The sequence below is a fragment of the Heptranchias perlo genome, chromosome 13 (genome assembly GCF_035084215.1).
Source record: "Heptranchias perlo isolate sHepPer1 chromosome 13, sHepPer1.hap1, whole genome shotgun sequence".
NCBI lineage: Eukaryota > Metazoa > Chordata > Chondrichthyes > Hexanchiformes > Hexanchidae > Heptranchias > Heptranchias perlo.
Genome location: NC_090337.1, coordinates 31,724,488 through 31,738,556, shown reverse-complemented (window position 1 = coordinate 31,738,556; position 14,069 = coordinate 31,724,488). Strand labels below are relative to the sequence as shown.

The window sequence follows — 14,069 nt, the reverse complement described above, 5'->3', positions numbered from 1 at the left end:
ATGCGGAGAAGTTGTCGAGGGCAGTGGTGACTTTGACAGCGACAGGTAAGAAGATGGTGCTCGGGCCAGCCGGGAGTAGCTCGGCATGAAGGAGGCTGCAGATGTCCATGACTACATGTCGAGTGACTCTGAGCCTCCATGTGCACTGCTGCTCAGAGAGGTCCAGGAAGCGGAGCCTCTGTCCGTGGACCCTGTGGCGAGGGTAGTGCCCTCTGCGAAGCATCTCTCTCTGTGGTTGCCCTCCCTCCTGCTGTGCTCCACGTGTCAGAGGTGGACGGCGTGGCCAGCGATGATGTTTGCCCTCCGAGGAGGTCATGACTGCAGATACGGCGGCCCCCATCCAGAAGATGTACATCTGAGGAGGTCCACAAGGTAGGTACATGTATCTGGACCCCGGGGTAAGTGTGCAAGTTGGAGAATTTGATTGTTGGGAGGAGGGTGGTGGAGGTCAAACTTTGTCCAAAGTGACAGAGTGGCCTCCTGCAATGAGTGAGGGTCTCTTTCCCCCCCCCCCCCCCCACCCCCCACCAACCTGTCAAATGGACCTTTGCAGCTGCCACAGGCTGATAGCTGCAACACGTCCATTTCAACTGGGAGTGTTTCTCCCAGTACGGGAAACAGTCCTAGTTGTTTGTAAAATCCCACCCCTCCTGAAATATTCCCTTAATCAGGTCTGTTAACGACCTGAAATACCTACATAAAAACTGTCAAGTGGCACCCCACCGGCTTTAATTGCCTGCGGGAATCCCAAATGCGGGGGCAGCGCATGCACGTCAGCGCATCTGTGGGGAACCCGGAAGTGGGCGGGTTGGAGCCAGGCTCCCGACCCGCTCCGGGATTCCCCGATTTTCAGAGCCCCCCCCCCCCCCCACCCCACCCCGCCAGGGACGCACCAGATAGCGGGTGCTAATATCGGGCCCATAATGTCTATATTATAAACAGAAAAATAGAGTCAGCCTTAGCTCAGTCGTAACACGCTCACATCTGAGCTAAAAAGGTTGTGGGTTCAAGTGCCACTCTAGAGACTTGAGGACATTATCTTGGCTGACACTTCAGAGCAGTAATAAGAGTGCTGCACTGTCAGAGCTGCCATCTTTTGGATGAGACGTTATGCAGATATCCTGTGTGCCCTCTCAGGTGGATGTAAAAGATCCCATGGCACTATTCGAAGAAGAGCAGGGGAGGTCTCCTGGCCAATATTTATAACTCAACCAATACAAAAATAATTCATCGGCTGTGAAGCACTTTGGGACATCCTGACGTTATGAAAGGGTACTATATAAATGCAAATTCTATTTTTGAAGGTATGGGGATCTGCAGCCTCTGAAGTATGTGGTACCATTTAGTGGTAGAAGTGTGCAGCTGCAGGTATGAGTGTGTCATAGAATGGTGACGCCCAGATACATATGTTCTTTTAGAGCCCCATGTTTCTGCACATTCAAGGGTCTTACCGTTCAGGGTATACTTCAACAAAACCAAAAGTGAAACTGCATGAAGCACAGATCTGGGCTTTCGCTGGCTATGTAGTTATCTGTGCATTTAAAATAAAACAAACTCCACACAAATGGGAGAAAATCAAACCTGATCTGTATCACTGGCTCAGTACATTATGCTTAACAATCAAGAGAGCCAACTTCAGTATTTTAGTACATATTTAATGTTGTAAATATTAACTTTAACTTTACAGGATAAGACTTTAAAAATATTTCTAAATATACTTGACTATTTTTGACATTGATGAGAAACTTGTCTAACAGCATTCCATTCAGAAAAGGGATCAACACTATGCAGAACAAATGGCCTTTTTAGATGTGTTTTTTTTTAAAAAGTACCTCAAACAATCTTTCCTACAAAACATTAATAAGATATGGCATTATAGCATTCAATTTAATTATTTCAGGTTCAAAATGTTTCTGCTTTACATAAAGTGTAGTTTCCTATTACTAACATTATTGCACAACCAATCTGTGCTAGCAGTTGAAGTGTAAGGTTCTACATAGTGTCTTAGAACACTCCAGAGCATATTCCTCTTCATTCAAAGTATCCAATAATTCATTTTAAGCTCTCAATTTCAACTTGGCTTTATTCAAGTTTTTGGATGATTTTTTTTTAGTGCAAAAATGACTGAATTACCAGGAATACATTGTAGACCAATGGGTAGTAAGTAGACTGTCCTTTGCAATGTGGCAGTATAAGACATCTGCAGAACAGCTAGAGTCATTTGTATAGGTTTCTTAAACATTAAATCGAAATGAGAAGAGCAAATAGTTTCTGCTGGAAATTCAAAAAGTTAGACAGGCCTCCTGCTTCCAAGGAAATATAAATTTCATATAGGTTACCATATGTAACTATATATGTAACCTGGGTACCATGAAGAACAGAGAACATAACTTAACTGACACAATGGGGTTTTATATGATGAAGGATCAGAACCAAACTAGGCTTTACTTATACAATGCATCAGGATGCTTAAAATGACTGTTTGGGAGAGGGAAAATATCTTAGATCAAAAGTATACCCTGCCCTCCCCAAAATAAAAACTCCTTTAAAAATATAAAATCAGTAATATGAGAACACAACAAAACTCATTAAGAACTGTTTTATGTGAATTCTTTATACACGATATATACTTTTCCATATTGCAAATTGGTATTTGAAATTGATAATTTATAAAGGAAAAGTAAAAAGGATTGACCACATACAGCTGATAAATACAAGTGTACAGAATTAAATGCCTGTTCCACAACAGCTCCACTATCCATCATTGAGCTACATCTGCTTTACTGAAGCAACCAACCCATGAACGTACAAAGTAACCCATAAACTGCTAAGTAGAGCTTTAATTGGCAAATGTCATCTTAAACCTATGGGACAAATAGGTTACATCCAATTCAAAATGAATGTTCTGGTTAATTCTACTTGAGTGTTGCATACCTCTAAAGCAGTCTGATTGAAAAGCGTAATGAATTGTGCAGTGAGGACAACCACCACTTCCTCTCGTAGGTACTCTGAAATAGAAAAAGAAACACTGATTATATACTGAATTTAAAATAACTGGAAATTTCAATAAGAGACAGTGGGGTAAATATTCGTTTTCACCACCTGGGCAGTAATTTCAATGAAATGAAAAATCAGATAGGTTCTATAATAAGCAGGCGATCGCCTCTGCCAAATTACTGCTCAGGCGGTGAAGACGGCACATACACAGATTAATTTTGCAAAGAAATGTTATGGTTGAGAAATAGGCTAGTCATTCTCTCCCTCTCCTCTCCTCTCCTCTCCCCCACTGTGTCTGAATGCAACAAAAAATTCAATTTATCGTTTTTCTCAAAGATTTTTTTTGTTTTAATTTGATTCAAAATTGCTGACGTTCATTATAAATTAATGCTAGGCTGACCATCTTAAAAAGCTGCTTTTAGAACACTGCAACTACACAATTCAATACCAATTTCATAGCAGTTCATTTTGCAGGGACAGACTTGATAGGTGTAATACTGTATTACACCTGTTACTCAATATGATCTAGACAGAAATCAAAACTCTTGATTGTGGTGATTGGGAACTATTATATTCATTTGAAATGAAAAATAATTTCAGGGAAACTATCCTGAGAATTAGTGAGAAATTAAATTTTAAATTATAGAATAGTTTCTTTAAAAAAGACAGTTTGAGGACCAAAATACCTGAGAGTTTTATTTTACAGACATTAAAAAAGTTTACTACAAATATTTGCTAAGAAATAAAGCAACTTTATATATGAGAAGATCGCCCATCATACATGTAGAAAAATCTTTTGTCCACAAGGTGGCACATTGAGACTGCCAAAAACACAGGATCCCAAGGACAATGGAAAATGATAAATGAAATCTAAGAATAAAACTGATGTGCAATTATTCATCATGATGTCTAAAGGCTTGTTGGAATACATAAACCACAGGAAAGCTCTATCTTATCCATTATCATACCAGTTCAAAATCTCCAGCTTTTTCTGTGTTCTCAACAAACATCAGACAATTGAAATGTCTTTTCTCTTTATTGAGGTCTCTGACTACAACCAGCTATGATACTTAACATACAAAAATGAAGAAACAGATCTCACTTTTAATATTAGTCTTTTATCTGTATATAAATTTACAAATAGCTAAATTCATCCACCTAGGAAAATAAAAACAAATACATACTAGATTCCTATCCTTTTAAGAATAATTGGGCTGAGGTCATGCGATTGCCCCTTCGCTGCCCATAACAGCATCTCCAGGCAGTTATCTCTGAAGTTCTTTTTACCATTCAGAAATACATGTGTAGGCCCTGCAAAGAACTTCTACACAAGTTCATGGAATGTATTTGAGATGGTTTCCTAGAGCAATACGTCATGGAACCAACTAGGGAACAGCTATTTTAGATCTTGTATTGTGTAATGAGACAGGGTTAATTAGTAATCTCATAGTAAAAGAACCTCTGGGGAAGAGCGACCATAATATGATAAAATTTCATAGAGTTTGAAAGTAACATACTTAAATCAGAAACTAGAGTATGAAACTGAAATAAAGCCATTTACATAGGTATGAGGGGCAAGTTGTCAAAGGTAGATTGGGAAATTAAATCAAAGGGTTTGACAGTTGAAAAGCAATGGCAAACATTTAAAGAAATATTTCAATATTTTCAACAAATTCCATCGAGAGGTAAAAACACTCCACAGGAAGTGTGATCCACCCATGGCTAACTAAAGAAGTTAAGGAGAGTATTAGATTGAAAGAAGAGGCCTATACATGTTGCCAAGAAGAGAAATAAGCCTGGGGATTGGGAGAGTTTTAGAATCCAACAAAGGACAACCAAAAAAATTGATTAAAAAAAGGGAGAAAATAGAATATGAAAGCAAACTAGCAAGCAATATAAAAACGGATTGTAAGAGCTTCAAGTATATAAAAAGGAAGAACGTAGCAAAAGTAAACGCTGGTCCCCTAGAGGCCGAGACAGGAGAAATTATAATGGGGAAATCAGGAAATGGCAGATGCATTAAACAAATATTCTGTAACTGTCTTCACAGTAGAAGATACAAAAAGCATACCAAAAATAATGGGGAACCAAGGGGTAAATGAGAGTGAGGAACTTAAAACAATTAATATCAGTAGAGAAAAAGTACTGGACAAACCAATGGGACTAAAAGCTGACAAATCCCCTGGACCTGATGGCCTACATCAGAGAGTTCTAAAAGAGGTGACCGCAGAGATAGTGGATGCATTGGTTATGATCTTCCAGAATCTAGGTACGGTCCCGGTGGATTGGAAGATAGCAAATGTAACCCCGCTATTCAAGAAGGGAGGAAGAGAGAAAACAGGGAACTACGAGCCAGTTAGCCTGACATCGGTTGTCGGGAAAATGCCAGAATCAATTAATAAAGAAGTGGTAACAGGGCACTTAGAAAATCATAGAACGATTAGGCAGAGTCAACATGGTTCTATGAAAGGGAAATAGTGTTTGACAAATCTAAGAGTTTTTTGAGGATGTAACAAGCAGGGTAGATAAAGGAAAACCAGTGGACGTTGTATATTTGGATTTTTAAAAAGGCATTTGATAAAGGTGGCACATAAAAGGTTGTTACACAAGGGAAGGGCTCATGAATTTGGGGTTAATATATTAGCATGGATAGAGGATTGGGTAAAGGACAGAAAACGGAGAGTAGGGATAAACAGGTCATTCTCAGGTTGGCAGGCTGTAACTAGTGGGGTGCCGCAAGGATCGGTGCTTGGGCCTCAGCTATTTACGATCTATAATAATGACTTAGATGAAGGGACCGAGTGTAATGTATCCAAGTTTGCTGACGATACAAAGCTAGGTGGGAAAGTAAGCTGTGAAGAGGACACAAAGAATCTGCAAAGGGATATAGACAGATTAAGTGAGTGGGCAAGAAGATGGCAGATGGAGTATCATCTGGGGAAATGTAAGGTTATTCACTTCAGTAGGAAGAATAGAAAAACAGAATATTTTTCAAACGGTGAGAACCTATTAAATGTTGGCGTTCAGAGAGAGTTGGTGTCCTCGTACAAGAAACACAAAAAGTTAGTATGCAGGTACAGCAAGCAATTAGGAAGGCAAATGGCATGTTGGCCTTTATTGCAAGGCGGTTGGAGTACAACAGTAAGGAAGTCTTACTACAGTTGTACAGGGCACTGGTGAGACCTCATCTGGAGTACTGCGTACAGTTTTGGTCTCCTTATCTAAGGAAGGATAAACTTGCCTTAGAGGCAGGAATTAATCTAATGAACCTCAATTGCACTGGGATAAGAGGGTTGTCTTATGAAAAGAGGTTGAGTAGAATTGACCTATACTCTCTGCAGTTTAGAAGAATGAGAGGTGATCTCATTGAAACATAAGGTTATGAGGGGGCTTGACAGGGTAGATGCTGAGACACTGTTTCCCCTAGCTAAAGAGTCTAGAATTAAGCGGCATAATCGCAGGATACGGGGTCGGCCATTCAAGATTTAGATGAGGAGGAATTTCTTCACGCAGAGAGTTTTGAATCTGTGGAATTGTCTACCCCAGACGCTATGGATGCTGAGTCATTGAATATATTCAAGGCTGAGATGGATAGATTTTTGGACTATAGGAGAATCAAGGGATATGGGGATCAGGCAGAAAAGTGGAGTTTGGAACACAAACAGGAGTAGGCCATTCAGCCCCTCGTGCCTGTTCCGCCATTTGATAAGATCATGGCTGATCTGTGATCTAACTCCATATACCTGCCTTTGGCCCATATCCCTTAATATCTTTGATTGCCAAAAAGCTATCTATCTCAGATTTAAATTTAGCAATTGAGCTAGTATCAACTGCCGTTTGCGGAAGAGAGTTCCAAACTTCTACCACCCTTTGTGTGTAGAAATGTTTTCTAATCTCGCTCCTGAAAAGTCTGGCTCTAATTTTTTAGACTGTGCCCCCTACTCCTAGAATCCCCAACCAGCGGAAATAGTTTCTCTCTATCCACCCTATCCGTTCCCCTTAATATCTTATAAACTTCGATCAGATCACCCCTTAACCTTCGAAACTCTGGAGAACACAACCACAATTTGTGTAATCTCTCCTCGTAACTTAACCCTTGAAGTCTGGGTAACATTCTAGTAAATCTACGCTGCACTCCCTCCAAAGCCAATATGTCCTTCTGAAGGTGCGGTGCCCAGCACTGCTCACAGTACTCCAGGTGCGGTCTAACCAGGGTTTTGTATAGCTGCAGCATAACTTCTGCCCCTTTGTACTCTAGATATAAAGGCCAGCATTCCATTAGCCTTATTGATTATTTTCTGCACCTGTTCATGACACTTCAATGATCTATGTACCTGAACCCCTAATCCCTTTGGACATCCACTGTTTTTAACTTTTTACCATTTAGAAAGTACCCTGTTCTATCCTTTTTTGATCCAAAGTGGATGACCTCACATTTGTCTACATTGAATTCCACTTGCCACAGTTTTGCCCATTCACCTAATCTATCAATATCCCTTTGTAATTTTATGTTTTCATCTACACTGCTTACAATGCCACCAATCTTTCTGTCATCGGCAAACTTAGATATGAGACTTTCTATGCCTTCATCTAAAGTAGTTAATAAATAGTGAATAATTGAGGCCCCTGCAGGACTCCACTAGTCACATCCTGCCAATGTGAGTACCTACCCATTATCCCTACTCTCTGTCGCCTTTCGCTCAGCCAACTTCCTAACCAAGTCTGTACTTTTCCCTCGATTCCATGGGCTTCTATCTTAGCTAACAGTCTCTTATGTGGGACCTTATCAAATGCCTTCTGGAAGTCCATATAAATAACATCCATTGATATTCCCCTGCCCACTACTTTAGTCACCTCTTCAAAAGGTCGAAGATCAGCAGTGATCCGATTGAATGGCGGAGCAGGCACGAGGGTCCATATGCTCCTATTTCTTATGTTTTTAGAAGCTAATCACCCACACACTAAATTTCAAGTATTGAAAACCAAATCAATTAATTTTAATATACTGTAAAGCAGTTAAGCAACCAATAGTTTTAACATGAAATTGTGTGCAGCATCAGAGAAAAGGAGTTGTGTTTAAAGCACAAGAAAGGCCAAACCCAACTAAATTGTAAAGCGGGACAGAAGGAAAAAGAGAGTGAAAAAGAAAACTTCCAATGACGGCTACTGTGCTATTCATTACACTCCATGTAGGAAGGTAGCCTACGTAGACGTTAATCCTTCTTAAAAGCAGAGGGCTTATCTTGCTTTGAATTTACAGCAAAATATATCTGCCCCTCTCATTTAGATAGTGTCAAAAACAGTAAATGTTTGGTAAAGTATGCAAGTTGCTCCATATGGCTGTGCTAGAATACCTTGTAGTGCCACTCTCCAAAGTACAGCCTGCATATTGGCTGCCAATCTATTGAAGCATTCCTTTACGCTCAATGGAACCGGACACTTCATAGCATAAAGCTCTGCTATTGAAAATCCTACTTCTAAAGTGGCAGCCTAGAGTTTTTGCTCCAAAGATGACACAAACTAAAGCAGTTCTTTTAAGCCCATAGTCCTAAATGCAAGTTTGTCTACCATTATGGACTGCCTGTTAGTGATTTTCTGATTCAACTAGTAAATGCAACTCTGCTTACATTCAACTTTTGTGTTTCCTGATTTCTGCACATAACAGGATTCTATTATAGTTCCAGTCTTTTCTAATTTCAAAATGTAGAATTATGGATACTGAAAAATGAACCTTATTAATTTAAAGAGTAAAAATGTCACAGTAAAACTAAAATAGAAATTTAAACAAAGTTGAGAAAAATTCTTAATCTTGTGTTACCATTTTAGTAAGTAAAATAATGAAAAACAGTGCTATAAAGGCAACAAAGTATTTTGCTTTTAAAAAAGTCTCCAATTTCCCCTGGTGAAATGTTTGTATTCATACATTATTTATAATTGAGTTTTTGTATTAGCACCAAGGAGTGAAATACTTCTCCTCAACTCCTCTACAATTGAAGACCAAACAATATTTGCAGAACTGCACAGCTTTGAAACATGCCATCTGTGGTCATTTTCCAGTTTTCTGTTGAAAAAGGAATTTTACCATACATGTTTCAGAAAATGACAAGGGAGTCCCTTGTGCTTTAATTGCTAAATGCAATGCCTGGTATAGTACTGAGCTGTACAAGTCATTATGGTACCAGATTCAAGCCCCAAATCTGTGTTGAGTGTGGATCTCTACTGCAGCAGTAGGAGTCACTACTAAGCCTCAAGAGTTAGGGAAAAAAATCCTACTAATTGCTATCCAAAATGCCTGTGGGTGAGAGTCAGTGTGCACATCTGTCCAGGACAGAGGAGATTTACGAGGATGTTGCCAGGGCTGGAGAATTTTAGCTATAAGATTGGATAGGCTGGGGTTGTTTTTTTGGGAACAAAAGGAGGCTGAGGGGAGATTGGAAAGGGTGGACCTATTTCCCTCAGCAGAGGGGTCAGTGACCAGGGAGCACAGATTTAAAGTAATTGTTAGAAGGATAAGAGGGAAGATGATTAGAATTTTTTTTTCACCCAGAGGGTGGTGGGGGTCTGGAACTCACTGCCCGAAAGGGTGGTAGAGGCAGAAACCCTCAACTCGTTTAAAAAGTACTTGGATGTGCACTTGATGTGCCATAACCTAGAGGGCTACAGACCAAGTGCTGGAAAGTGGGATTAAGCTGGATAGCTCTTTTTCAGCCAGCACGGACATGGGCTGAATGGCCACCTTCTGTGTCGTAACTTTCTATGATTCTATGACAGAATGAAGCTCCAATTCACTGCTCCTTTGAATTAAAAATGATGTTCACTATATAGGATTGCATGAGAATGTGTGAGGCACTAGAGCACTGTGGAACCAGATCATTTTGATATTGCAGAACACGCATGAATCAGTACCTTTTAGGGACAAAAAAGGGGAAGGGGGAGGGAGAAAAAGGGTGAAAAGACAATTATAAACAGAAATGGATTTAATATTTTACATGTAACAATTATTAAATCATGTACTTTTCAGCTGGAACTCAATGTCTAATAAGGGATCGAACATTTAATTTGAAAATTTGATTAAAATCTGATGCATACTTTTTAAAAACTTAGTTGACAACACAAGAGCAAGACATGTGGATTATCCTCAGCACACCCACTTTTGAAATAAACTGTATTCAATAAGCAAAGGACATATAAGTTGGTAAGATATTATGACAAGTTGGTGTTCATGTACAAAAGGATAAACAATGCCACAAAATAAGTTAGGTGGGGCAGAAGATTAGAAATGGTTTACAGCTAACAATTTGCAAATACCCACCTTTAGCGGCACTAAAATTGTGGAATGAATTATCATTCGTTTTGTGATCTTCGTCAATGTGCCCATTAGGAATATACCGATACTCATCTACTGTGCTATTTTCACCATCCATTTCACTAGTTGGTGGAACAGGTAATTTTTCATTTTCATTAATGCTACCATACCGATTGTTCTCTGCAGCAGCATAATTCACATCATCGTCATAAACCAAAGGTTCTTCCTCCTCAACAGAAATTAGTGTTTTTTGAGAATGGTGCTTGGAAACCAATGGAAGGTCATAATACATAAAAATAATAATCACTTGAAGAATGATCCACATAAAACACATGAACAGCTGTAACAAAATGAACAGAAAAAATTAGTGTGTGCAAGAGACTTCTGTGCATAGTTAACTCAGAATATTCTGAAACTTTGAGGCAGTTAGCATGTAAATATACCTATGCAAATACTCTCTTGCAACTCATCACAACTAACTAGCCATTCTAGTATAGTAAGCTTAGTTTGCTGGGAAAAAAAAAAACAAAAATCAGCTCAACATATTCTGACCTCCAGAAATCACCGTTAATTACTACATGTTTATACATTATTGCAATTTTGTTTTCTTTACAACTGTAATTCATGTTCTAACCAAAGTCACAAAGTACATCCTCTATGACTGATCATGATACATTAGCCCTCCTCGTCCTCTCTGCAGCCCTTGACATGGTCGATCACGCCTACGCTATGTTGTCCAATCCAGTGGAACTGTACTCGCTTGGTTCCACTTATCCATTAGTAGCCAGAGTATCACTACATTTATGCCAATTGCTTCTCCTTGCTTGCTCACCTCCAGTGTGCCTCAGGGGTCCTTCCTTGGCCACACTTAAATCATCTACATCCTACCCTTTGGCTACAGTATTCAGAAACATGGGGTCAGTTTACATGAGTATGTTGATGACCCCAGTTCTACTTCGCTGCTTCTTCCACTGCCCAAAGGTTATGGTCAGTTGAATATCTAAAACTTGATAATCCAAAACTTCCTCCAGCTGAATGCTGGCAATACTAAGATCATCCCTTTCAGCTCTCACTCTGACCTCAAGCTCAACTTCCCCAGCTACTACCTTGTGGAGTCAGAAATGCATAACCTTGCTGATCAACTCGACCCTAAGCTCAGCTTACTTCCTCACATCTACTCCATACCAAAATGACTTTCTGCCACCAGCACAAGCGTGTCCATCTTTGCCTCCATCTCTTTCCTTCTGTTGCCAAAACCCTTCATTAAACCAATTCATCCAAAATACCACAATGTCCTCACCTTTATACTTTCATCAACCCTGTCCTTTCCAAGCTCCACTGGTTTCCCATGCCTCAGCTCGTTGATTTCAAAATTCTCCATGCTCTCACCGTACCCTACTTTAATGATCCCCTTCTGCCTTATGTCCTCATACACACTCTATGCTTCTCTTGCACTAGATTTCTCCTTGCCTCTTGCACTATCTTCTCCACCATTGGCAGCTGCTCATTCAGCAACTAAGAACCTACCCTCTTTTTAAAAAAAAAAATCATCCACCTCCAAATTGTAAAGCATTCAGATGTCTTCCTACATGCAGAGTGTTATATAAATGCAATAGAAGTTTATTCTTTTAAAAAAACAAGTCTCACTCAAATGAAATATTTTTGGATTCCTTAGTACAATGTATGTTTGGGTTTAAAATGCTTATGGTATTAGATAACCTCACATGAAACACCATCCATCTTGTTGCCTCAGTACCTTTAATAACCAAATAATGAGCCTTAAATGAATCTTTTGAAAGTAGGCTATATCAATACTTTATTAGTGCACCTTTACTCAGGTGCTTGCCTGCATTCGGATTGTGATTTATCTAATGTGACTGATTCCCAAGATATCTGAAATGGGCTCCAGTTTTGCATTTCATTTTTATTATTAATGGTAATGGAGAAAATGCTATGAAAATCCTGATTATATAAACAGGTATTTGGGTAGTTACTATCATAATCTCTGTAGCCTAAGATATTATGAATATACCCTTGGTTATCATTATTCTTAATTGTACATAAATTCACAAAGTAAAAGTTTAAAAAAATAAACAGAGTAATTCTTACCCCAGGTGACGTGTATTTATTCACTTCAAATGGTCCCAGGTTGAAGTTACAAAGTCTCAGGAATAGATTAAATCCTGGTCCTAAAAGAAAATGCATAAAAACTAGCAATTTGGATCAATTTTGAACAACTTGGTAGAATAGCTGTTATTTGAAGACTTAAGAATGAATTCACTGAGGTAGAAGTTATTGAGCCCAAGATATAAATTAACATACATAAAGCTCATGCTGAAGCAAGTTAATATCAAATAATGTTAGTTCAATTTCCTTATAGAATTATTAAATCCTCAATGTAATTATCCATTGTTTAAACAAAGTCAAACAAGGAAAAGAGAAATCATTTCAAAAGATACACAAATTATTCCACTCAAGTTTGAATTTCCTACCTGCCACTAAGGAATTAAAAACAAATTTGAAGAGGTTTATTTAGTTTTTGTGTTTTTGCTGAGTGGCTTTGGTTGCCTGCTATTCTTTGAAGCAGCAAGCATTTTTAGCTTGACAAATATTAACACCTGTGACATATTTGTATATTTAATGTAAGATGTTTGACCTGGTTCTCAGGGTGACAGTTGTAATTTTAGAATTGTCGCACTTTTCCCATTTTTTTTTATTACCCAGTATTTGCATCAAGCACTCCCAAGTCTTCCACAGACATGAAAGATTGAATGGCCTCCTTCTGTGCTTTTTTTCTATGATCAAAAAAGATAGCTCAGGCATGGCAATCAGGAGAACAACAAAAATATGCCTTAACCACAGCCTCAGAAAGATCACCCATGATTGTGAATCTTTCCATTTCCCAGACAATATGGCCTCTCTGATTGCAATACTACTAGTCACATCAGCTAGTGATGGGGGGCAAAAGATTAAAATAAAAATGAAAGCAAGACACAGACAGAACGAGAGCGAGCGCAAGACAAGCACGAGAGTGAATGCACACGAGAGGAAAGGGGGTAGCCAGGAAGTTGCCAGAAAAAGTAAGTTGCGATGGTTTAATCATAATGAAAATAATGCTACTCACTATATAGGTGAAGGGAATTTGGAAGGTGGGGAAATGCTGACCTGAGTTTGGAATGTCATACTAAGTGGAGAGAGGGCAATTCATAAAGCTGCTCAGTTGGATGGTGTTTTACCCATCATTTGAAACATGCTCAGTGGTGGTGAGGTAGGGCGGGGGGAGGATTCATTATTTTCTAGAGCTGTGAAGTGGGGGGTTTGGTCTAATTTTCTTTTTACAATTCCTCAGGATGGTGGGCGATGCGGACAAGGCCACATTTATTGCCCATCCCTAGTTGCCCTAAGAGGGCAGTATGCCTTTTCCTTGGGTCACTGCAACAACTTGCATTTATATAGCACCTTTAACATAGTAAAACATCACAAGGCATTTCACAGGAGCATTATCAAACAAAATTTGACACGGCCACGTAAAAAGATATTAGGTCAGGTGACCAAAAGCTTAGTCAAAGTTGAGAGAGAGGAGCAGAGAGGTTTAGGGAGAGAATTCTAGAGCTTAGGGCCTAGGCAGCTGAAGGCACGGCCAATGGTGGAGCAATGAAAATCAGGGATGCGCAAGAGGCCAGAGTTGGAGGAGCGCAGAGATCTCGGAGGGTTGTAGGAAGTTACAGAGATAGGAAGGGGCAAGGCCATGGAGGGATTTGAAAAC

The 14,069-nt window shown here is 39.4% G+C and overlaps 1 protein-coding gene across 2 annotated transcripts in view; it reads right to left on the bottom strand.

Moving 5' to 3' along the window:
* mfsd8l1 (major facilitator superfamily domain containing 8-like 1) overlaps positions 1-14,069 on the bottom strand; it is a 68,364-nt gene that overhangs the window by 34,255 nt on the left and 20,040 nt on the right. For both annotated transcript variants that reach the window (XM_067995289.1, XM_067995290.1), the window contains exons 5-7: positions 12,413-12,492; positions 10,310-10,643; positions 2,935-3,008 (exon numbers count right to left, since the gene is read on the bottom strand). In XM_067995289.1, coding sequence (XP_067851390.1) covers positions 2,935-3,008; positions 10,310-10,643; positions 12,413-12,492 — 488 coding nt within the window. The remainder of the gene's footprint in view (positions 1-2,934; positions 3,009-10,309; positions 10,644-12,412; positions 12,493-14,069) is intronic.